This window comes from Ailuropoda melanoleuca, chromosome 7, assembly GCF_002007445.2.
Source record: "Ailuropoda melanoleuca isolate Jingjing chromosome 7, ASM200744v2, whole genome shotgun sequence".
Classification (NCBI taxonomy): domain Eukaryota; kingdom Metazoa; phylum Chordata; class Mammalia; order Carnivora; family Ursidae; genus Ailuropoda; species Ailuropoda melanoleuca.
Genome location: NC_048224.1, coordinates 70,007,025 through 70,032,371, shown reverse-complemented (window position 1 = coordinate 70,032,371; position 25,347 = coordinate 70,007,025). Strand labels below are relative to the sequence as shown.

Genomic DNA, 25,347 nt, shown 5'->3' with positions numbered 1-25,347 from the left:
CTGACATAGAACAGGAGTACCTGAAGATATGCTGGATTTGCAATCTGGGTTACGGAGTCACCAGAAATAGTGACATGTGTTACGCTTTCATTGTTACTAATAATAACGAGGAAAGGTGTGCTATATAAATCCTCTTCACGTGAGAGACACCAAAAATGTAGGAAAGTCTCCTCCTTCTACAGAACGTGCTCCCAGAGCAAACATTTCCCACAAGGGAAGTGAAGATAAAATGTGCACCAGATATCTAGCAAGAGTATCATCAGGGCCTTGTGAACGTTCTTTCTTTCCTAACCTCCTTTGGCTCTGATCACAGCACCTCCGAAGAACCCGTGTCCAAGGTAAATCAGCAGCCGGCACAGTCTTGTGTCTGTGGCTGCTGCGTGGAGATCTGGGTAACAGGAGTGCTACTCCGTCGATGGGATGGACCGTCTCAGGTCATCCAAACGGTGCTTGCTATGCAATGCCGTAATTTCCTAACACCCAAGTAAAACTCAATTTGCATAATAAACTGAGAGCTGTTTTAGTCACAGGCATCAACCATTCTTAGCTCTTTTTAAAGAATAATGTAGCAATACTATATCCTTTGAGGGACAAAGAACCCCCATTTTATTCATAAAGCCTCACTCCTTCCATCCCAGCCCCTAGTATCTTTGCCTTTCATGAGTTTGAAGGCCAGCAGTCACACCTGAGAGCAGATATCTTCCTAGTCACTAAGCAATGTTGCCTCTATGTCATGCCCACCACACAGGGTCACTGTGCGGGCTGAAGAAATTCATACATGCAAAGTAGTTAGAAGGTTGCCTGACACTTAGCAAGCGCTAATATAAATGTTAGTTGTTATTATAACTCTGTTGTTTTCCTTTCATTTCATTTGCAACTGGATAACATCCTATAGATACAGGGGCTTTTCCCTATTAAGGATCTAAATGCGTTTAGAATTGGCGTGTTCTTATGCTCTGTTTTTTGTTTTGTTTTGCTTTTTAAAATACCTTCTTGGGGAGCCTCGGTGGCTCAGTTGGTTAAGCATCCGACTCTTGGTTTTGGCTCAGGTCACAATCTTAGGGTCCTGGGATCAAGCCCTGTGTGGGGCTCTGCTCTCAGCGCTGAGTCTGCTTGTCCCTCTCCCTTTTGCTCCTTCCCCAAGCCATGCTCTCTCTCTCTCTCTCAAACAAACAAACAAACAAAAATACCTTCTTGGCTCTGCCCTGATGCTAGTCTAAGTTTAAGTCTGGTTAACAGGGAAAGAGTTCTAATCAGATCACAGGGATTTTCTAAGCTTGTTCTAACATAGTATAATGTGGCCAGCTGACATTCAACTTGTTACTACAGACTAAGAAAATCTAGTATTCCAGAAAGGGTAAATTTCAGTATTTACCCTGAAATAATCTTTTTCTTCTTCTTTTTTTTTTTTTTCAAATACGGAATGTGTCACGGATTTGCATGTCATCCTTTCTCGGGGGCCATGCTAATCTTCTCTATACCTGAAATAATCCTCAACTAGTGAAAAAAAATCAACTTGTTTCTACTATCAAGAAGAATTTTTTGGGATGCCTAGATGTCTCAGGCAGTAAAGCATGCGACTCCAGAGCTTGGGGTTCTGAGTTTGAGCCCCATCTGGGTGTAGAGATTACTTAAAAAAATAAAATCTTTTAAAAAAAGAATAATTTTTAATCCTCAGTTCCTAAGCACAGGAAGAGATCAGAAATAAAGCTGACCCTTTGAACAACATGGGTTTGAACTGTGTGGGTCCATTTCCACTCGCATTTTTTCTGATAAATACAGTACGGTACTACTGGACATGTATTTTCTCTTCCTTGAGATTTTTATTTTCATTTATTTATTTTTAACCATTTTTTAAAGATTTATTTATCTATTTGAGAGAGAGAAGCATGCATGCAAGGGGGGTGGAAGGGCACGGGGGAGGGAGAGAATCTTTAAGCAGCCTCCCCACTGTGTGCGGAGCCCAAGGCAGGGCTCGATCGCATGACCCTGAGATCATGACTTGAGCAGAAATCAAGAGTTGGACACTCAACCGACTGAGCCACCCAGGTGCCCCTTCCTCGTGATTTTTTAAATAATATTTTCTTTTCCCTAGTTTATTTTAAGAATAAGGTATTTAATACATGTCAAAATGTGTGTTAATCAACCAGTATCGGTAAAGCTTCCAGTCAACAGTGGGTTATTACTAGTTAAGTTTTGAGGGAGTCAAAAAGTTATACACAGACTTTTGGCTGTGCAGGGGGTCAGTGCCCCTAATCCCTGTGCTCTTCAAGGGTTGACTGTACTGTACTTCCAGTCCCAAAATAGCATTATTAAAGTATTCACAGTGCCGACAGATAGAAAGACTTAGATAAGGTGAAGCAGTGAACAACCAGAACTTAAAATACAACAAACCAACTCTGATTTCTAATGCAAGCCAACACTTCCCTCAGCTCCCAACGGTAGCCACCCCCCTTCCCGGGAAAGCAGCCCTGGGTGGATGTTCACAGTGTCCTGCCCAACAATCTCCTGAATTACAATAGATCACTCTACACTTTCCAGCCACAGGAGAATAAGACATTCGGGGAAGGAGGGGCTTAGAGGTCCAGTAAGGAGGACAGGCCTCAGTGGAGACAGCGCTGATGATGGTAGAGATTGCGGGTGACCTTCAGACTTGAATCACTTTGGTGCAAAGCTAACGCTGATACTCCCAGCCAGGCCGGCCCCACCCGTCTTTGCTTTAGGAAAATCACACTGAGAGAAGAAAGGGAGTAGATGCGAAGAGAAGAGAGATGGAAGGAGAAATAGGCATGGGACAGGTGAGGCTATAGACCCCACACGCTCTCCATTTTGGGAGGCAGTGAGGGCGAAGATGGAAGGAAAATAACCCAACCCCACCGGCATCACCAACCTTTTGCAAACATAGCCTGTAATACCAACCAGTTTCAAACTACAGTCATCAAGTGGCATACTAAGGAAGGATCGATCAGCTACCAAAGATTAGCAACGAACCTGAAGACGTAAATGTCAGGGTGAACTACTAAACTCTGGTAAGGTCTGGCTAATTACTACACTAATATTAGTGTGAACCTTTCCGACACTTTACCTACGCCAGGCACAGTGCTTGGTAACCAGCCCTTTACCTCACTTCGTCCTCCAAATGCTGTCAGGTGGGTCCTGGGTTCTGTTTCCCTGTGTGGAGGATGCAGCTGGGGCTCCATAGCTAAGCAACCAGCCCCTGTATGACTGGCTAGGAAACAGTGAAGCCAGAGTCCACACTCTTCGCCAAGCACTAACACACTGAGAGGGCCCCCTCTGACCCATGCGTATAGAGACACAGCATCAAGATCCAAATTGCCCGGATCCTCAGATGGGATATGGGCACAGAGTTTTCACACCTAACTTTGAGAGAGTCAGTGTCAGCTCCTGACTACTTTCTCAATTAAAAAAAAAATTCCTTGGCTGTATTCACACCCTTCCTACCACTGGAACTGCTGCACGTCTCCATGGTGTTGAATTGTTGGTCGTGTGTCGGGGCATGTCTAGTATAGCCCACCTGGGGCTGTAACTTCTGATAGGGTAGCTGTTCAGCTTTCCCCATCAGCTATCCCTAACCCCTTCTGGTGGCCTGCTAATACGTTCGTCCTGAAGATGCTGGCTCAGCCCAGCGCCGCTCGCTCAGGCAGGCCTGTGCGGCTTGGCGACAGTCCTTCCTTCTTAAGTGCTTGTTTTTGAAATGATATCAACTCTTGTAATTTATGAATTTTCTGCATCAGTGGAGTTACTTTTTGTTTCCTGCAGAATGACATAGTGCTGCCTGCGATGGAGTGAGTCAACAATGAGGACTGTAGGAACTCCCTTCCTTCAGGCAAGAAGGGAACCTCAAGAAACTTTCCATTCTCTCCACCTGCCTCAAAGTTACCCTTCCATCCATCACAGCTGAACAGATTCCAGCGGTGATCTTGCAAGGCCCACAGATTCTGTTGAACACCCAGGAGAAAGGCCACCACAAAGACTCTCTTTGAAAGGATCTCATGCCACTATTCCCCTTTGCTCTCCAACCTAAGCCAGTCCAGCTCAGTGATGACATGGTGGGATGACTGAAATATGAGCAAAGTCTCCTCCGACGGCCCAGTGTGAGATCAGTGCTTCCCTACATGGGGAATGAGTGGAAAATTCCTAACTGGTGCCAAGCACATGAGCTCCTGCTTTCACTCCAAAGGCCTAAAAATAGAACTCAGTATTAACCATCCAAACTATCCCGGTGATACAGTCCAGAAATCACCAAGTCTAAAAGGCCATTCCTCTACAGTTACTGTTTACTCTATGACAGGCTTAACTGGAAATGGACCCTTGGGAAACATTCATCTAAGCCCCATACCAACAGCTGTGTCTTCTTAGCCACCTCTTTTATTTGGTCACGCACCTCTCTTCTGCACACTGAGTTCTCTATCCTGTTTAGCGTGGTTCGCTGTATTCACAGATGGAATCTGAGATGAGCTATCCCCATAAAACATCCAACTCTCCCCTCTACCTCCAGCCCAGAACATACCATCACAAGTCTGCTCCTGAGAAGCCTACATTTCTGGTCACATATGGCGCTCTGTGCTGAGGTGCTCCCAGACTCCGGAGGGAATGCTGCCTTTCATCCTTCCTAGCGACACCAGCCTGGCAAAGCATACAACCTGCCCATCGCCCCACTAGCTTCAAGTAACTGGGTGTGTGGCCAAGTCCCAAGCCAGCCTGCCACACTCTGTTATTTTAACGTGCTTGTCAATGGGAGTTATCTGTTCAGGTGGCTCATGCCACCTGTGTGAACTTGGTGCTAACAGGAAGTGAAAGTGCCACTCCTTGTTAGCGATTTGACACTGGGGTACCCGCCACCTAAGCTCCTCCTTGAATCAGAAGCCAAGGCAACATTCTGCTGCTTATTAAAGCTGAGTGTTGGGGGAAGGGGAGGTGCGTTCGCCCCAACGAATCAATCCAGAAATAGGGAACTCATACAAAACAGCACCGATTTACTCCGTGCCTACTATGTGCCAGGCAGACATAACCAGGCAGGACAGTTCTGCCTTCAAGGAGCCGGGGAGTCTCCCAGAGAGTCAGTCAGTGAAGATGCAATTATGAAACAATGAGCTAGAACTCAAGCAGACGGGGCTGTCTCCGGAGAGTTCCTGAGACCACAGGATGACCACACAGGAGGATTGGGGGAGCCCCTCCCCAGCCCCACCCCCGGCGAAAGCCAGGAGGACCATGACACAAAACAGTGCCAGAGGCTATTTCTGGGAACCTGTGTCACCCTATCATTTGGGTCCTCTTCTTTTTCTCGCCATGTTCCTGCCTCTGGTCTGTGATTCTCCCTGAAGGAGTCTTGTCAGCTGCCAGGCGACTGATGACAATTTCATAAAATTCACTGCAGTTCTTAGTGTTTTGATCAGCTGTCTCTTCCTCACTAGATTTTTCTTTTAAAAAGAGGGATACACACACACACACACACACACACACACACTAAAAAATATACACGTGTAAGCCCACAGACTCCCAACTAATTTCTCATTTTTCCTATATTTTTTAGCTTGCCCTGGAGTCAATGCAGATAAAACCAATTCAACTATGCAAGCTGGGCCACTTTTTCACAGGCTAAACAAAAGAACCATATAGGGAATTAAATAAGAAATCTATAGAATTCTGCTATTTGAAGAAACTTCCAGATCCTTTCTATTGTGAATTTCTGAAATTCAAAGTGACGTACATACCCATGAAATTACAAAGAGGTAAGGAGTTTGTCATTCTTCCCAGAAACAATATTGTTTTTCACCCATAGTTCCATAAGTTCAGGTTAGGATTTAATTTTACGTGGCAGAACTTTGTTTTAATAGGGAAATATTTTCTTTTGTATTTCAAAATGAACGAGCCACAAGGTGACATCAACAGAACATATAAGTCTTCAGTGTTGTTTTCATACCACCTTTTGTGAACGCTGCATTCATTTTCAATATTAATACTGGGAAGATTGGCCAGATTCATAATATAGCTCTGTGGAAAATTCCTTTGGGAGGTGGATTGACCTCTTGTTTTTCATTTCAGTTATTATGGCTTTAAGGCAGCACTGATGCCCTGCTTTGACTTAGTCAATAAGTATTATTTCTTTCACGTATAATTAAGACAAGGCACGGTGTTTTTGTATCTGCTTTTCTACTCTGCAATGAAATTTAATATAGACTGGTCAAAGGAAAGTATCACTCACATTTAATATTCTTAATTACATGTCAGTGTCTACTTTGTGAAAAATGAATAAAACCACATCTTGTTTTAAAAGAAATCAGAAAGACTAAAGTTACGGTGCATCATTCTAGCCTTTCTCCTGTGTATTGGTGATTACAAAACATCTAGCTTCCTAAGACAATGTACTTAATAAGGCAATGCCATACTCCACCCGGATTACTAATGAACAACCAGAAAGGACAGTCTTATGGGGCCCAAGGTGAAGGAATGTGAATCCACAGAAGTAACGCTGGGAAATTCTGGATCTCAGAGTAGGCAAAAGAAAAGAAATTAGCCAGGACCATGATTTTTAATCCATTTATGTATCACTATAGAAGTTTCTTGACCTTCCTGGATTTTACCTTATCATGTTCCCATATTTATTGCTGTCAGGCACCAGATGCCTCGGAAGAACAGTGAGGTGAATTCTCCCAACCCCCGCCGATACCAATAAGTTAGATAAAAGGTAAATAAGACCAATCTTTGAGATTATAATCAACACATATAGGGTTAGTTGGAGATATGCAAAATAACCCCCAAGGGGATAGGACAGTACCTAAGCCACCAAGACAAGGTGACTTGTAGCAGAGGGAGCAAAAGGAGCTTAGAAGAGGCAGTCACCAAGGCAGGTGACAATCATGTAGCCTTCTCCAGCAGGTTTCCGGCTGGAGGGGTGATGGGACACGGACATGTAGGCTCTGAGACCACTGAATGCCTAAAGACCATCACTTGCTGGCTCCGATTCCATTCTCATGAAAGCCTCTTTCGAAGCTAGACTTTTGACTCTAAAAAGAAATACATGCTATCAGACTTGCTACCATGTGTTTGCTTGTCAGTTACATTTCTTATTGTTAAACGAGTTGGCACTCCAGTTTTCCTTGAGTTTATTTCTCTCAAGGACTCAATGCTCCTAAGAATGATCAGCTCCGGAAGGTCAAGTGTGAGGAGATTCTGTGTGTGCTGAGGTGCTGGCTTGATCCTGGACCAGCTGAGTCCACAGGTGAACCGACTTTGAAATCCACCTGGGTTCCCAGGCCTTTCCTTCCAAATACCTATAGAATGAGTCTTTCTACAGATTGCCTCTCCGTTCAAAATCCCAAGATGGATTTCTACTGCTTATAAGTCAAGTTTAAAAACTTGGTTCTGGCTTTCAGCCTGGAAAATATTTCCCGACACTCCCTATGTGCTTGGGTTTCCCACTGTGTTCATTCTCATCTTTCATCAAACTGAAGTACCTTTACTCATGCACTTCTTGCTTAGAATTACATTCCTGTTCCTCACACAGTTCATTAAAACTCCACCCCATTCCTCAAAATGCAGTTCATGTTCCATTTTTTGCAAGAAACCTTGCCTAAGATTCCAGCATGGATCTCTCCTTTCACTAGACTCCAGAAACAGGTATGGTCAGTACCACATGACTTTCACTTCATTATACACCAGTCTTGTACTAATGCGTTAATTGCTCCACGTGTTATATTTGTCTACCCAGCTTTGGGAAAGATGGAAGTACAACCCACCGAATAACTGGTAAACTCTACAGGGCAGGTTGTGCCCTTCTGAGAATTCTTTGGTAGCCCCCATAATAAGTGGGTAATAAATCTTGTCAATACTGTAAACCAGCAATAAATATTGTCAGTGAATAGGTTTTTTTGAAAAGCTGAAGATACATAAAGCACAATCAGTTTTAAAAAACCATTTGTTCATTTAACACATTTTTGTTTATTTTATACTGTAGGCAAGATTCTATAGTTTCTCCCAATAAATGAACGCTAAAGAAACATCTTCGGGTTTATATTTCTTAGCCCCATCTCTGAAACTATTACCTAAAAGTATCTTTAATTGTCCTAGGACTCTTTTCAGAACATCGTTAAGCTGCACCATAATTAAAACTGTTTTAGCATTTCAAAATTGAGTTCTCAAAATTAAGTTTTTTATTTTGTATCCATATAAAGTTCTGAGGAAATGTTTCTTCTTTTTTTAAGGTTTATTAGGCTGGTCTAAATTGAAGCAAGATTCATAACAATTTCATCAGGCCTCTTTGAAATGCTGATGCTGGGACTGTTAGAGCTGATTAACAGACTGATGGATTTTACCATGGGATTTAAAGAAGCTGGAGACTGGAGTGGAATCCCATAATACCCCCAGCATCCAACGCCTGGTCCAACAGGTAAGCACTGAATAAACAAATGATTTTGGCATACTGCCTGCGAAGGTATCCTTAAAAGAAGTCGACTAAATAAAACCACCACTTTTTTTAATTTTAAAAAAGAAAATCCTCAATTCCTAAAATGAGCACCTATGAATATATAGTTTTAAACCTCCCATGGGGATACTACTCTGAACTACGGCAAAGGAAAGTCAAGACACGTGTACACATAATGAGAAAGTTGACAGATGCAGTTTTTAAGTTTTCATCAGGAAAGAATAATTTGTATTAAGTTTGAAGTTTCAAAGTTAAAACATTAAAAAGTTACTTAAACATCACACTGCGGAAGAGAAGACATACTATTTAATTGTCTTCCAAAATCTCCAAATTAAAGAATGACACAGGGATGATTATTTTCAAGAACTTGATTTGAAACAAAAAAGGAGGATGGGTTCGCTTTAAACTATATTTTCTCAAAGAAGGCCGGTGGATTACAGCTTCTATTTCTAAAACTTCTGTACCATGACTTAGGAATATGAACATTATAATATTGTACATGCAGCAACTCCTTCCCTTTTATTAAAACTTCTTGACAAAGCTTCCTTCAACAACTCTTCGTGACCACTTCTCTTGAAAAAGGGCTTAATCGCTTCAATATTGAATTTGCAGATAATTGAGTGCAAATGTCTTTTATTTCTATTTGTTAAAAGCTCATAAATGTGTATATAAATATTTTAGGTCATACTCATGGTAGTAAAAGCAAAACGCACTGAAATAGTTACCCCTATTGGAACAAAAGTACCAGATAACTTTTGAAATATCAGTGTAATTTTCCTAGGTCAAAGTTCATAAACAGAACTGATAACGAAGATGTTCCCAAGCGACCTCCTTGTAATGAGTTTTATATGAAGCGATTTATTTTCCTTCACCTGGTCACATACTATACCTCAAGCTAGCTATACAGCCGATGCCCATGCGGGTAGAGAAGAGGCAATTTCAACCCCTTACTAAATCCCATTTCAGGCATCTTGGAGAAATCCAAATGTATGTGAGGAAAAAAAAAATCACAGAGACGAGATTTCTTGCCAACATATTTCAAGTAGTGAAATTAACAGCATCCCCCAACCTCTCTGTAAGTTCACAGGCAAATGTCAAAAGCAAAGAAAGGCTTTGTGTTGGAATTGTCATACAGTTCTCACTTGCTCCTGCTCTATTCTCAGGTCCCTGGCTGTGAATTTTCCTTCCAGGGAATACCTGAACACACCCTCGGACTCTGGGGCTGCTTAAGGTTTCACTTCTATGTTATTCACCCCTACGTGACGCAAAGAAGTACAGCGAGGACAACCTTACTAGTGCATTCCTCTCTGACCTTAAGAATATAAATTACAAGGATGGATGTTGTTTGTAAAAAAAAAAAAAAAAAAAAGTGGTAAACTTTCAAAGTTAACTGTCGGCCAAGAGAAAAGCATGTCTGTCTAGCTAATCTAAATTCCCCACCGGAAGGCCTTAGGTTTCGCAGGTACATTAAAATGCATTAGGAATATTCCAAGGATTTCTTGGCAGTCTGGGTTTCAAGATGTTTGAGCGGAGCCCTGCTGTTTTGGGCAAATGCAACAGCTGCATTTGAGACTGTAAGAATAGAGAATTATGTAAGGCACTGCAGAGTAGGTGAGACCAAATGTTTCTGTGAACGGCACTCACAATTCAGCACCCTGGAACCAGTAAGGGCAGCCTCGGGCTCACCAACAAAGCGCACACACATGCGAGGAGAGAGAGAGAGAGAGAGAGAGAGAGAGAGAGAGAGGTGGCTGGCTCAGGCTTTCTCTGCTCTTTCAAAGGAGTGGGGGAGAGGAGGGGAGGGAAGGCAAAGTACCGTCTTGTCCAGGCACTGAAGGCAGTTATAAGGCTTGCAGCAGCAGTGGCCCATCCCTGCAGGCTGGCTGGCAAGGGGCCCTCCTTCATTCAACGTGTCAGCGGGAAATTCCTAAGGCGAGGTAATGGCTCAGGCGAGAGGGGTGCGCCGCCGGGAGCTGTCACAACTTCCATGTGGTCCCCTCGGCTACCTTATTTCTCCTAATAACTTGAGGAATCCAAAGCCGGAGGAACGGGAGGAGGAGCGCAGCGCGGCCGCGTTAGGATCCTGCGGCGGGGAGGGGCAGGGCGGGAGCCAGGAAGGGAGGGACAGGCGGCAGGGAGGGTCACTTTGCCACTGGAGGCCTCAGAGGGAGGCAAATCAATAGTCGCATAACAATCGAGCATTTCCCAGGGCCAGATCCCTACGACGCCAGCAGCTCGCCCTTCCCCGGAGCCGCGGCCGCTCCCACCCTCCCCGGAGTGCGGATGCGCCTCTGAGCGCCGCAGACACGCCTGGAGAGGACGCAGGCAACACAAAAGAGCTTGGGCTTCCAGGGGTACCCTGGGCTGAGCCCTACGGAAGGAGCCCCGAGGGACTAGGCTCTGCTCAAAGCCTGGCTTTCTATGTTCCTGAGAAGTATAAATGTCTACAGGCGTGAAGTATATGGTCTTTCCTCCATGTGACTCCTCCTCTGGGTACTGGTCGTTGCTGGGGACCACCAATGGCTCGTTTTCGAACTGGTGTGCCAGGAACAAATTTGCCTTATTTGATGGTATCTTTGTAACTGAGATATAATTGTGGAATCGCTTGCTCAGGCTGACATGCACAAACCATCCAAGTGGCTTAAGTAATTAAAATTGGGGTTTGGGGCAGATCTTTCTCCTGGGCATATTAGCATAAAAGCTTTAGAGGACTTGATCTTTCTAGGCAATTAGTACTATTTTTTAAACAGTTAAAAATCAGAAAGAGAAGGGGATGGAGGCAAAAGTTTTTTTTTTTCCAAAAAAGATGTGGTATTTAAAAATATATTTATTTGATATTAAAAGTAAAAGATGCACATGTTTACGAGGTTAACTTTATATTTCCTGGTAACTCAAAGGAGAAATCCTGCCATGTACCACCTGCAGAAATATACAATTACATCTTTGCCCACTAAATGTGCCTAAGACTACAATGAGGCAATAGTTGTAAAAATTAGGTAATTTTACTAACTTGAGATCTTCCAAGGAGGTTTCAATTAAGGAGCACAGGCTATTTTAATTTGCTTGGAGAGAGGACAAGGATATTTGGTAATCAAATACAAACAGAATGAAATGTGTGCCCTAAACTTGAAAAAATAAGCTCAAACCTTTCTTCAAAGCTAACCAGTAAACACTTGTGTAACAATTATACTCCAAAAAAAAAAAAAAAAAAAGCTAACAGGTAACTTAGCACAATTCTTTAGGAAGGCAACATGGTTGTACCCACCAAAATTGTATGTATGTATTTGAATTAAATTCCTATCAAAATTTTAAATGTACATCTATCCTACAATAATACTCATGTAGATATGCAAGCGTATATGCATAAGAATATTCCACTTAGCACTGTTTGTAACAGCCTAAAAATGGAAAACATGTAGATATCCAACACCTTCCTACTGTATAGAAACATTGTTGAGTGAGGAAATAAACTTTTACAAAACACAAAGCCAAACTATACACATAGATACATTAGTGTATGTCCAGGAGGAAGCTTCTGGGAAAATGCACATTGTTCATATAAGAACATCCTACCCTTGGGGAATGGGAAATAGGAGTAAGGGAGCAAATTTCCACTTTTTTAATCCTCTTGCCAGCATGTGGGTTTTTTTTTAATTAATTAATTTTTTTTTTATTGTTTGAAAATTAAGTGTCCTGGTGGAAGGCGTGAGCACAGCCCAGGCTCAGTCATGGCAGAGGCACAAGGCTACCTCCCTCTCACACAGGCTTGCTCTCGGTAGCAGGGAGTCTGGGCACACCTCCCAGAGGCAGAGAAGCTCAGGCCACCTCGAGCTGAAACCCGACCTGAGAGCTGTTCCTGGGACTTTGGAAACCTTGGGAGAAGAGCTTTATATTGTAAGCAGCAGTGGCTCGGTGCACGCATGCTCACAGCAGCACTGTTCACAGTAGCCCAAAGGTGGGAACAACCCACATGTCCACTGACTGTTGAACAGACAAGACGTGGTCTCTCCATACAGTGGAATATTATTCAGCCTTAAAAAGGAGGGACATTCTGACACGTGCTTCTACGTGTATGAACCCTGGGGACATTAAGTGAAATAAGCCAGTCACAGAAAGACAAAGAGACCATATGATTCCACTTCTAGGAGGTACCCAGAGCAGTCAAATCCACAGAGACAGAAAGTAGAAAGGTGGTTGCTAGGGACTAGGGGGGTATTTGCAAGATAAAAAGAATCCTAGAGATTGGTTGCACATAATGAAATGTACGGAATGCCCCTGAACTATCCATTTAAATGGTTAAAATGGTAAATTTAATGTCATGTGTATTTTAACCACAATTATAAATTAAAAAAAAATGTGGTAGCTTGCATTCTACCTGGAGACAGACGGTCCTTGCCCAAGAGGTATCTGATCAAGTCAAGGTAGAGCAAAGCCCCTGCTGTAGAAGGAGCCCGCAGGATAGGGGAGGTGCTAAGAAGAGCCACCGAAATGTACATTACCCTGCAGTAATGTAAAGCATGCTTTCTTTGGCACAATTGTCTTTCTGCACCTTAGGAAAGTGTTTCTTTCTCAATTAGAATATAGGCTGCACCGTAGCAGAAAATTACTTCTTGTTCGTAGATGATGCACAGGAGTGCTTGCTCACCCAGTAGGCCCATGGGAGACAAGGGTGGGATTCAGGAGGTTGCACAAGAAAGCCAGGGTTCAGCTTCCATCCCACCTTTTTTTATTCAACAGCTTATTATTTTTGATAATTACTAATAGGAGATATTTAAAACCCCTGTACTTTTTAATTTGCATTTCTTTGGCAGAGTTACTTGTTTATTAGCAATATGCATTTCCTCTTTTGTGAATTACGTATCTGTAGTCTTTGCCCGTTGGAATCCTAGGGATTTTTAAGTTCTTTCTGTAAGCTGCCTGAAGTTTCTTTTTTATTAGTTTCAGAGGTAGAATTTAGTGATCATCAGTTACGTATAACGCGCAGTGCTCATTCTATCAAGTGCCCTCCAGCATCCCTTCTTACGGAGAAGGCAGTAAGGGCACAGGACCAGGAGGGCCCAGCCCATCCTATGCGGTGTTGCTGAGATCACACATGTGGCAAGATCTCAGTGCAAATAACCCAGATTTTGAGAGACGCATCAATGTCCAAGAGTTGTGCATTGTCTCTTTCCTTATAAGTTAAAAAGCTTGAAACCTACTCAAAAACAGAGGGATAAGTACAAAGGACCTTCATATACCAATTTCTAGTTTCAACAGTGGTCAAGATTTTGGCACATTTCCTTTATGCCCCTTTTGTTCTTTTTTTTTTTTTTTCATGCATCCATCACCCAGATTCAGCAATTACAGAGATTTTGTCACTTTATTTTCATGTGTCCCTGATTTTCTTAGTTACAGTATTTTGAAGCAAAACCCTACACGCTTTATTATGCATTGCTAAAAATTATGTACATTTTTATATATCGCAAGCCATTAAAACACCAAACAAAACTGACAATATATCTTTGGCATCTAATGACGACTTCGTAACAAAATTTTCCTGGTTTCTCAAATTATTTTACAGTTGGTTTTCTTGAGTCAGGACTCAAACTAGGTCCACATAGAGCATTGGGTTTCGTCTCTTAGACCTCATTTGTCAACATCGGTGGCCACCCCCACCATCCCCTTCTCCGCCCCCACCATTGACTTGCTCAGAAACTGGGTTGGCTGGCTTGTAGAATGTCCCACATTCTGGCTTTGCCTCTTTGCTTCCTTCATAATGCCACTTCACTTGTTCCTACATCCCTGAAATGAAATATTCTTGCGGCTGCGTGAGGTTCAGGTTTAATTTACTTGGGCACCAATACCTCAGCTGTGATGTTGTGCTCATACCATTACATCCCATCGGGAAGCACACAATGTCTGGCTGGGCCATTTTTAGTGACGTTATAGTGGATCAGATGTGATAGCCTCACCTCCTCCTCTGTAAAGTTCCCCATTAACCCTTCATCTGATGGTTTCATCTGTTACTATTACTTGAATCGATTATTTCACTGGGATTTACAATAGGATGTTCTGATTGCGTCATCCTTCTGCACTTATTAGCTGGAATTTTTATGTAAGAAAAAAAATTTTCATCATCGACTAGGGGGACTTCAGTTCCTCACAATACAGTTTATTACAGGAAAGATGGGATCAATGCTGAATCCTCTCAACCGCCAATTTTCTGAAGGAAGACATGGTCTTGCAATGGTACCCAATGAGGTTGTTTGCTTTCTCCCACTTTTTCAAAATATCATTATAAACATGTTTTTATGTTAATGCACACAATGTGTCTTAGTCAATTGCATTTATTATCCTTTTTAGATGCTCAGTTTATTTCATCCCTGGCCAATGGCAGCACCTTCTTGTTGGCCTCTGTATCCTTTTGACATAACTCTACTTTCCCTGCTTTCTGTGTCCTAGGCTCATCTTGGATATTTCCTGCTTTAGATCTGGGACCAGCCATCCCCTCCATGAGCCCTGGTTCCTTCTAGTTGGGAATGAGAATTAGATACCAAAATCCAGGGCCTGTTTTTTGTCTTTTGAGAGCCACCTGGTAGGAATGAGATTTCCCTTGCAGGAAGTGATCCCTTCTACAGACAAAACGTCCTTAGAAGAGGTCACTGAAGAAATCAGAATGGGGCCCTGGGCTGGGGCCAGGAAATAACAGCTCCTTCCCTTGGGGCCTTTAGAAGTGGAAAAATGCTCAGTGAAACTTACTTTGAGGGAGATAAACTGGAGCCCCAGGGCTAGGGAGGGAGGTACCCTCCACCATAAAATGTTCTAAGGAGTCTCCAAAGCGTTTGAATATCTGAAAAAAAGACTGAACTTCTTGAAGGCATACAGAATGGGGGTTTAGACTACTGTAATTGGCATAAAAGGAAGGCATGACCTCACAGGCTGATGAAATCTGAGAGGCTTTGGTTCTCAATATTTTAAAAAGTTTGAGATGGCTTTAATTCTTTCCATATTTTCTTGCACTGGAACAGGAATGAGCATTTAGAAAAGTTAGAAGGTCTGTTGGTATATAACTTAAGAGAGAACCTTACAAACGCTCTATGTTTTGGAGCAATAACTAATTTTTTTAATTTTAAAATTTTTTTATTTTTATTTTTTTATTTTTAACTCAAGTTTTTTGTTTAACTGTATTGTTCCAATTTTTCCAACAATTGTACACTACTCTTAAAATTAAAAATAAATTTGAAAACTTTTGAAAAATATTGTTACTGTATATTATAACAAAGCCTTATAAAAACTGGAAAAATGTCTGTTTTTCATTCACTTTTATAGCTTTTAAAGTCTGGATTTTAATTTTTTTTTTTTTTTTTTTTTTACTAACAATGAATCTTCCCTGATCATTAACAGATGCCAGGTACTATGCCTCAGGGTTGCATTCAACCACTCCTGTAACCCTCACAAAACAAATGTGAGATAAGCCCTGGTATCATCTGCATTTTGCAGACAAGAAAACCCACAGCCTAACCTGTCCCATGAACCTAAAGCTAGGAACTAATAGAAGGGGATCTTCCACCCAGCTCTGACTCCAAAGCTTCTGCCTTCAGCTGCTGTACTTTACTAACCGTATTGCACTTGTTGAGTGCAGTGCAATTTTTATCTGTAAGCCCTACACAATTGCCAGTCTGTGTTCTGTTTTAATCTAGATAAGGGATCTGAGCATATGAAAATATAAAAGGAAATTCAAACACATTTATGAAATAAATATTTTCAGAACTTGGAACAAGAGCCTCTACTGTAGTTTTTTTTTTTTTAACGTACATTTACAAACCAACGCACAAATAACTTTAAACTGACAAAGCAGAAACCATGTGCGTAAGTTGGTGTTGAAATGTTCAATTTTACAATTTCTGTTTGCCTTCCTTAACACTGGACTTCCTTACCCATCTCCCACCCACAATCACCCCTGTCAGGCTCAAGCCTCCTGCTCAGACTTGACTCCCCTGTCCCGGTCCGGCCACCTGCCTTCCTCTGCCTGACCCTCCCATTTAGAGGGAATTTTCTCCTCTCTGCGACATCATGTCATTCTGTACACTTGCTCTTGTTAATGACATTCTGCTTCATGTGATAATAATTGTTCCTATCCGTCTTCCCCCCACCCTGCTGTGCCTCACATGCGTTCACACCCACAACACAAGCAATCTGCCTGGACAGCAGGACCCAGAGGCATTTCCTGGGTGATGTGATGCGGGATGAGACCTCAAAGGAGTTGAACCAGATAAAGGTGGCTTCCTGGCAGAGGCATTATCGTATTTTGTGTAGTTTGTGAGCCATGGGGCCATTTGCAGGAGTTGATGAGATAAAAACTGTATCCCTGTCTCAATGTTTGTTTCAAAAGAAAACCATGAAAAATGCTCATGAAAGAGCCTCTTACAGATTGTCAAGGCAACCATCTGTTTATTTTGGTTCCACCATCTATGCCCCTCCTTTTCCCATGCATCTAAAATATGAGCTGGAGCTCTCGCACTGGATTATAGCAAAGGCGATCGCCAGGAAAATATGCGTAGCTTTTACCAAACACAATCCATGTAGAGATTTAATGTGGTGAGACTGGGCTGAAAAGGGAAAATACAAGACAGAAATCTTGAACTGGAAATGATAGGGGGTTACGATCACCCGCATATAGACGATAGATGCTCTGAAACACCTTTGATGTAATACCCAGGATTTAGAATATTAAAGGAATAATAATAAAAAAGAAACAAATGACATATATACTATTCTTAAAGACTTGTAAACAGAGAGCCATAAAAACGACTTTTCTGTGTAACACCCAAGTAGGAAGGTTGCTACTTATGTAGGACAATCTTGTTTTCCTAGTCTGTTAGTCCTTGGCAGTAGCTTCATTACTTCTTTTTCTGTTAAGTCAGTGAGCAAGATGACTACAAGAAAGGCATCCTTCTTAAGTTTCTGCATTATATACAGAAGAAGTGCCAACTCTCCTAAGAGCGGTGAAATTCAAAACGATCTTTAGTAGCTGGATAAATAGTTTGGACATGATTGGGTAACTGATGGGTAGAATCAGATACAGAAATGGGAAGTAGTTGGCAAAGCCCCAACGTGCACCTGTTTATTTGACCCATATTAGATGAGAAGGCTGATCACAGTGGACATAGACCTGAACCAACAATGTAGCTGCCATTATAAAAAAAGGATGAAAGAATACGGACAGTGGAGTGGTGTCTGTGACTGAGCTAGCATCCATTCCAGTGCCCTAATCCTCCTTTTTCTACTGTGGGGAAGTGGCACTCTCCCCAAGAACAGACTGGGATCACCGCAGGAAAGGGAGGAGTGTGTCACTGATTTCAGCACACGGCTTCTTACCTTTGGTTAAGACTGGCTTCCCAGCCTTCAACCAGCTTAAGGTTCTTTGAGAAACCTCTATTCTTCCTTTGTAGCATTTCTCACCAAGGCAATCAAATGTCTGTCTTCCTAGTAGGTCACCGGCTTCCCGAGAGCAGTGACCGCATCTGCCTGTAAAGATACAACTGTATCCTTATCACTTAGCCCAGTGCCAGGGACACACAGAAAGTACCACTAAATGTTGAATAAATACATTAAAGGTTGAGTGGATTTACTCTAGTTAAGTTGAAGAACTTCAGGATACAGAGACCCTGCTAATAAGCAGCAACACAGCTGTTGCTCTAACATCTGGAGGGTATTTAAAACCTTTGAAGAACTGTAGTCCTCAGGCCCAATGGCTCAGACATTGCCCAGCATGATGGAGAAACTGCTCTGGCATACACTGGAACTTTTCTTTTGCTTTGGAACTCTGAAGAAGTACAGGATTTTAAGGGGGCTGCTTTCTGTTATGTACCAGCAACATGTCAAGTATTCTCCCATGCTGGGCATCTTGTTTCCATTGATCCTTATGTCTGGAAAACCCTTTCCCCAGATGCCCATACCTTGTTCCCTAACCCCTGTCACCTTGCCGGTAAGCCCTTTCTTAATCACCTATGTACATTTACAACAGTGCATACTAGGAATGGTGCCTGCTAGGAGTACTACTGAATAAATATTTATTTGGTTAATAAATAAATGAATGAAGGCTGAAAAGTGACTCATGTCAAAGAGAGAAAAGGTAAAAAGTACAAATACATGTCTTTAGGAAAAGGGAGGCACATTCTACTGATACGGTAGAGATATAAAAAAGAGAAAAAGAAAGACAACAGAATCCACCTACGTCCATATTTCCATGCATTTCTTCAAAATTGACAAGGCATAACAAGAAGGAAAAAATAGAATACATAAAAACCACATTCTTAGCATAATTTAAGAATACAGAATGCCTAGATCCAAGTGTGGTCTAACAAGAAGAAACTTGAAGGTATGTGTGATCTCAAGTGGCAGTGTTTGAAATGAAGAGCTGCTGGGGAAGCAGAGAGGCACAAACAAAAAGAGAAATACCCTATGGCAATTAGGTGGTGAAAGGGAAAAGAAATTTAGGGGGAAATTTAGGGCCCTGCAAGATAAAGAACACTCAAAAATCAGAGGACACAAGTCCTTGGCTCCACTCACTCCCCCAAAACCATTCAAGAATCTGTACTTTGCTACACTGACAGAAGAAGGCATTAACCAGGCATCTTGAAAAGCAGCCCAGGGGCAATTGGGTGGTTCATTTGGTAAAGCGTTTGGCTTTGGCTCAGGTCATGATCCCAGGGTCCTGGGATTGAGTCCTGTATCAGGCTCCCTGCTCAATGGTAAGTGTGCTTCTCCATATCCCTCTGCAGCTCCCCCTGCTTGTGCTCTCTCTCTGTGTCAAATAAATAAATAAAATCTTAAAAAAAAAAAAAAAAAAGCAGCCCAATACTACAAAAATGAACAGAAAGCAATGAATAAGCAAATACAGAGTTTTTACAAATACACATAAGATCCAACTTAACCTCCACTGATTAAAATTGCCTCCAAGGAAACAACCATGAAGCAGAAAAAACTAAAGAATATGCAAAACTAATTCAACATATAAAAAAAATATTATCTGGAGATATGAAAGAAAAGATTTTGAATGAGAAATACACACATTAAGAACAGAAATGGACAAAGAATAGGAAATGATAAAAAGAGAGTTAGTGAATTTCAAAATGGAAGAAAAGATAATTATCTCAGAAATGAAGATAAATTACAAGGTGCCTAAGATAAGATAAATTAAAATGAAAATTTAATAAATATTCTGAAAATTAGAAAAACAACTAAGAAAAGAAGTAAAATGGGTCATAGAGAAAATATTGAAATGGAAAACAGATAATAAAGACTTAAGACTCATAGTATGAGACTCTTTGAAGAGGAAAAACAAAACAATGGCACAGGTCGAATACCTAAACACTATAGTGTAAGAAAACTTTCCAGAGAATTGAACCTTCATTTTGAAAGGGCCCACTGGGTTGTGGGAAAACTAACCGAGATTTAGTAATTCTAAGATGTATCCTATTAAACCAGTTAGAATTTAGAGATTAAAAAAAATCAAGACCTCCAGGTAAAAAGGGCAAATTAGATATTAGATATTCAACATATTAGATATTCAAAGCAAGACAACAATAGAATAGCATTTAGAAATAAACAAACAGGGGTGCCTGGGTGGATCAGTTGGTTAAGTGCTCAACTCTTGATTTCAGTTCAGGTAATGATTTCAGGGTCAAGAACCAACCCTGTGTCAGGCTCTGCACTGGGCTTTGGAGCCTGCTTAAGACTCTCTCCCTCTCCCTCTGTCTCTCTGTCACCCGCTCACATGTGCATGTGGCCGCACACACCCTCCCTCTCTCTCAAACATTAAAAATAAATAAATAAGGAATAAATAAACACAAAGCATCTTAATTTTTAAAAATGTGAAACAAGGATTTTCTACAAGTCAAGCTGTCCAAGTATCAAGGCAATAGGAAAAGTTGGAAACACACAGGACATGAATCTTTCTTTAGGAATAGCCTTGAGCCTAGAGTATGAGCTTCATTGGACTAAGAGGTGATTGGAAAACTTTCAGCAGAAGAACTGATGCGAGCATTTATAAAGAGGACTGTAGATCTAAGCCAGAAGCAAATGTGAGAATAAGGCTGGAAGACTGATGTGCAAATGCTGTACATCATAACAAACAGAAATAATACAACTAAAAACTGGTAAGGGTGGAAGAGAGAATAAAGAAAGTAAAATAAGTTCATTGGTTGCTCATATAGACAATAGGTGGGAGTTAAGGATCTAGTTTTAAACTGGCAAACCAGATGGTCAAAGGTTAACTAAGAAAACAAGGGACTATGAACATTCAAAAAGGAGTAAGTATAAAGGTAGCAACTAGAACAAAACCAAAGTGCTCCGAAATTCTATTCTTTAAAATTAAAGAAACCATAGGAGCACCTGGGTGGCTCAGTCAGTTAAGCATCAGACTCTTGGTTTTGGCTCAGGTCATGATCTTGGGGTCGTGGGTTGGGGCCCCGTGTTGGGCTGCATGCACAGCATGGAGTCTGCTCCAAATTCTCTCCCCTCTCCCTCCTTCTGCCGGACCACCCACTCACATGGTTGTATGAGTTCTCTCTCTCAAATAGATAAACAAATATATTTAAAAAAAATTAAAGAGCCAACAACATAAATGGACCTTGAGGGTTTTATGTTAAATGAAATAAGTCAGACAGAAAAGACAAATACTGCATGATTTCACTTATTTTTGGAATCTATAAAACAAAACAAAACAGAAACAGACTCAGAGATACAGGAAACAAATTGGTGTTTACCAGAGGGTGGAGGGGTTTGGTGTGGGCAAAATAGGTGAAGGGGATTAAGAAGTACCAACTTCCACTTACAAAATAAATAACTCATGGGGATGCAATGTACATCATATGGGATATAGTCAATAATATTATAATAATGTTGTATGGTTATAGATGGCAACTAAACTAATTGTGGGGGCCATAAATTAAAGAGCAAAGAACACATCTTTAGAAAAAGAAACAGAAAATATAATACATGCAATTATAAAACATTATGATAGAAATGAGATCTAATATATCATCTATCTCAATAAGTGTGATGGACTAAATTCACCAATTAAAACAAAAAGATCCTCAATTTTGCTTACAATGTAAGACCGAATTATATGCTGTATCCATCAAATATATGAAACAAAATGATTCAGAAGAGCAAAATATAAGTGGATGGATAAAGGTATTCCAGGAAAATGGACACAATAAGAAAGCAGTAGTAGCAATCCTGATGTTCAACAAATAAGAAATAAGCCTAAAAGTGTTAAACACAACAAAGAAGGGTACATTTTACCACCGAAAGCCAAATATACAACGAAGATATAATACTTATGAATATCTATGCTCCAAAGAACACAGCAACAAGATTTATGTAAGAGATATACCACTGTTAGTTCAAGACAGATTAAGTGGACAAACAAAACAAAACATAATAAATTAGGTAGGTCTTAGAGATATATATTGCACTTTATATTTTGATAATGTAAGTAAACATACTTTTTTATCAAGGGCCTTGAACCATTCATGAAAATTGATCACAAAGAAAACGCTGGTAGGTTCCATGAATTAAAAATATTACAAACAAAACTTTCTGATAACAATGCAGTAAAAGTAGGAATTATTAGCTAATGAAATAAAAATAGAAATCATTAACCAAAACTAAAAACAAAAAGGTCATCCATCTGAAAAATTTAAAAAGCCTCTTATGTGATAAACACAAAGTGAAATCAAAGAGTTTTGTTTGTTTGTTTGTTTGTTTTAACCACATAAAACAAAAACACTAACATGCAGGATAGTTTTTTTTTTTATTTTATTTATTTATCCGACAGGAGAGAGAGACAGCCAGTGAGAGAGGGAACACAAGCAGGGGGAGCGGGAGAGGAAGAAGCAGGCTCACAGCGGAGGAGCCCGATGTGGGGCTCGACCCCACAACGCCGGGATCACGCCCCGAGCCGGAAGGCAGACGCCTAACGGCTGCGCCACCCAGGCGCCCCGCAGGATAGATTTAAAGCAGTTTTTGGAGAAAAACTCAGAGCAGGAAATGCTTTCATAAGTAAAAAATAAAAGGGGGTAAATAGAAGGATGGAAATACTTAACTGAAAAATACTAGCAAACAACAACAAAGTAGAACAAAAGAAATAACTAAGAAGGAAATAATAAAGACAAAAGTGGAAATTAATGAAATAGAAAATAGGAAAGCAGTAGACTTAACTGAATAAAGTGAACAAAATAGCAAACCACTAGCTAACTTGAACAATAAAATAGAGGGAAAGCACAAACAAAATATGAAATAACAGAGTGAATGGAAAAAAGAATTAAAATCTTAAGAGGCTTTGTTGCAGACCTCTATGCAAATACATTTGCAATACTACATTAAATCTATAATTTCCTAAAAAAATATAGGTTACCAAAATTGAGCCTACCAGAGAGGGAAAAGACTTCAATAGACCAAACTTCCACAGAGGATACAGAGACAATTATTAAAGAAGGGCCATACAAAAAAAGTATCAAGCGCCTGGTCTTCTACCAAACCTTCAACAATCAGATAGTTGTAGTGTTCTATATATTGCTCTAGAGCATTGAAGATTATGACAGGCAGAATATTGCCTCTCTCCCCCCAAAAGATGTCTGTATTTAAATCCTAGGACCTATGACTATATCATATACATGGCAAAGAGGAATTAAGGTTGCAGGTAGAATTAAGATTACTAATCAGCTGAAGTAGGGAGATTATCCTGGATAATCCAGAAGGGCCAACGTAATTACAAAAGTCCTTAAATGTGGAAGAGGGAGGCAGGACAGTCAACATCAGAGAGATGAGATGAGAGAAAAACTAGATCCCTGTTGGCTTTGAAAACAGAAGGAAGGAAGCCAGGAACCTAGGAACATGAGTCGTCTCCTGAAGCAGGCAAAGGCAACAAAATGGATTTTCCCTGAGAGCCTCCAGAAATGAATGCAGCCTGCCAATATCTCGGTTTTAGGTCAGTGAGATCCACTTTGGATTTCTGGCCTCTGGAACTGTTAGATAATAAATTTGTATTATTTCAAACCATGAAGTTTGTGATGATTTGTTACAGCAGCAAATAGAAAACTAGTACAAACTACTAATACAAAAATAAAGGAAAACTTTCTCATTCTTTTAATAAATTGAGTGTAACCTAATTTTGATACATAAACCTGATGAAGACTCTCCCAAAAAAGTAGAGGAAAAAGAAAACTGCAGACCATTATCACTTATAAACATTGATACAAAAGGATTTGCTAAAACATTAGCAAACAGGATCCAATACCACATAAAGAAAATAATATACCATGACTAATTGGAATTTATTCTAATAATTTAAAGTTGTTTCAATATTAGTATATCTATATCGATCTAAGGGCAAAAATATGATTATTTCCATAGATGCTCAAAAAGCATTTCACAGGGACACCTGGGTGGCTCAGTTGGTTAAGTGTTCCAATTCTTGATTTCAGCTCAGGTCATGACCTCAGGGTTGTGAGATTAAGCCCCATGTTGGACTCTACACTCAGCATGGAATCTGCTTGAGATTCTCTCTCTCTTTCTGCCCTTCCCCCTGCTCTCTCTCTCTCTCTCTGTCTGAATAAAATCTCAAAAATAAAAAAAAAGCCTTTGACAAAAATCTAATATGATTCCAGGTAACAGCACTCAAGAAATTAAGAATTGAAGGACACTTTCTTAACATGATAAAACATCTTCACATTACAAAAAATATTATTCCTAAAGCCATTATTTTACTTAAATGTGGAAATACTAGAAGAATTTCCATATAAATCAGGAAAAAGGCAAGAATATGCACTACCTCCACTACTATTTAGCACCGTACTAGTGATATTAGTCAATGCAATTAGAGAAGAGAAATTCATCAGAGGCAAAGATTCAGTGAAGAAGTAAAACTGTCTCTATCTTTACACCATACAACAGTATAACTGGAAAGCTCTAGAAAATCAATGGTCAATGATAAAACTGACTCAAACAGTACAAACATTCAGTAAGGTAGGAAAATATAAAATTAACAGACAGGTCCGTATAGCTTTCATATAAACAAATGGTACCTAGAGAAAATATGGAAGAGAAACCCCAATTTACATTAGCAACAAAGAAGATTGAATACATAGGAATAAAGTTACCAAAAATATGTAAAACTTAGATGAAGAAAACTTAAAATTACTCTGGAAAGACATAAAAATAGACAAATGGAAAGCATTTCACATGATTGAAAGGGTGCTTAAGCATCAGAAAGATGTCAATTTGCAGTTAATTGATGCAATCCCATTACAAATACCAATAAGCCTTTGTTGATGGAGTTAGATTCATTGATACTAAAGGTTATGTGGCAAAACAAACATGCAAGAGTATCCAGGAAAACAGTAAAAAAGAAAATCTATGCCAGGGGACCAGGCCTATGGGACATTAAAACATACTACAAAGCTTTTATAATTAAGCGGTGTGGCACAGGCATAAGAATAGGCCATAGATCACAGAGAAGTAAAACAGAATAGGAAGCCCAGAAATAGAACTGAGGATGGATGGACATTTAGTATACAACAAAGATGGCATCTAAAACCATTGGACCAAGACAGACTCTTAATAAAGGAGGCTGTGTAGCCATTTGGAAAAAGATGCAATTAGATTGATACCTCATATCATACCCAAGAATAAACTTCAAATGAATCAGCGTTCTAAATTTAAAAGAAAACCAACCACACAAGTTCTGAAAAAAAATGAGTGAATTTCTCTCTAACAGTAGTGTGGGAAAGACTCTCTAACTATGACTAAAAATACAGAGGCAATAAAAATTTCGACTGTATAATTTTTTGTAAGTTTGAATGGTGAAAACTACCATAGACATAGTCAAAAAACAACTATCAAACCAGGAGAAA

At 40.4% G+C, this 25,347-nt stretch overlaps 1 protein-coding gene and 1 pseudogene across 2 annotated transcripts in view; both read right to left on the bottom strand.

The window, feature by feature from the left end:
- The window catches only part of MTUS2 (microtubule associated scaffold protein 2), a 640,692-nt gene that overhangs the window by 58,270 nt on the left and 557,075 nt on the right, over positions 1-25,347 (bottom strand). The window contains exon 1 of one of the 2 annotated variants that reach the window (XM_011219132.3): positions 10,263-10,658. The exons of the other annotated variant lie outside the window; for it this stretch is intronic. Coding sequence (XP_011217434.1) covers positions 10,263-10,316 — 54 coding nt within the window. The 5' untranslated portion in view covers positions 10,317-10,658. Of the gene's footprint in view, positions 1-10,262; positions 10,659-25,347 lie in introns of those variants that run through there. 2 annotated transcript variants of the gene reach the window in all.
- Positions 1,413-1,506, bottom strand: LOC117803176 (annotated as a pseudogene).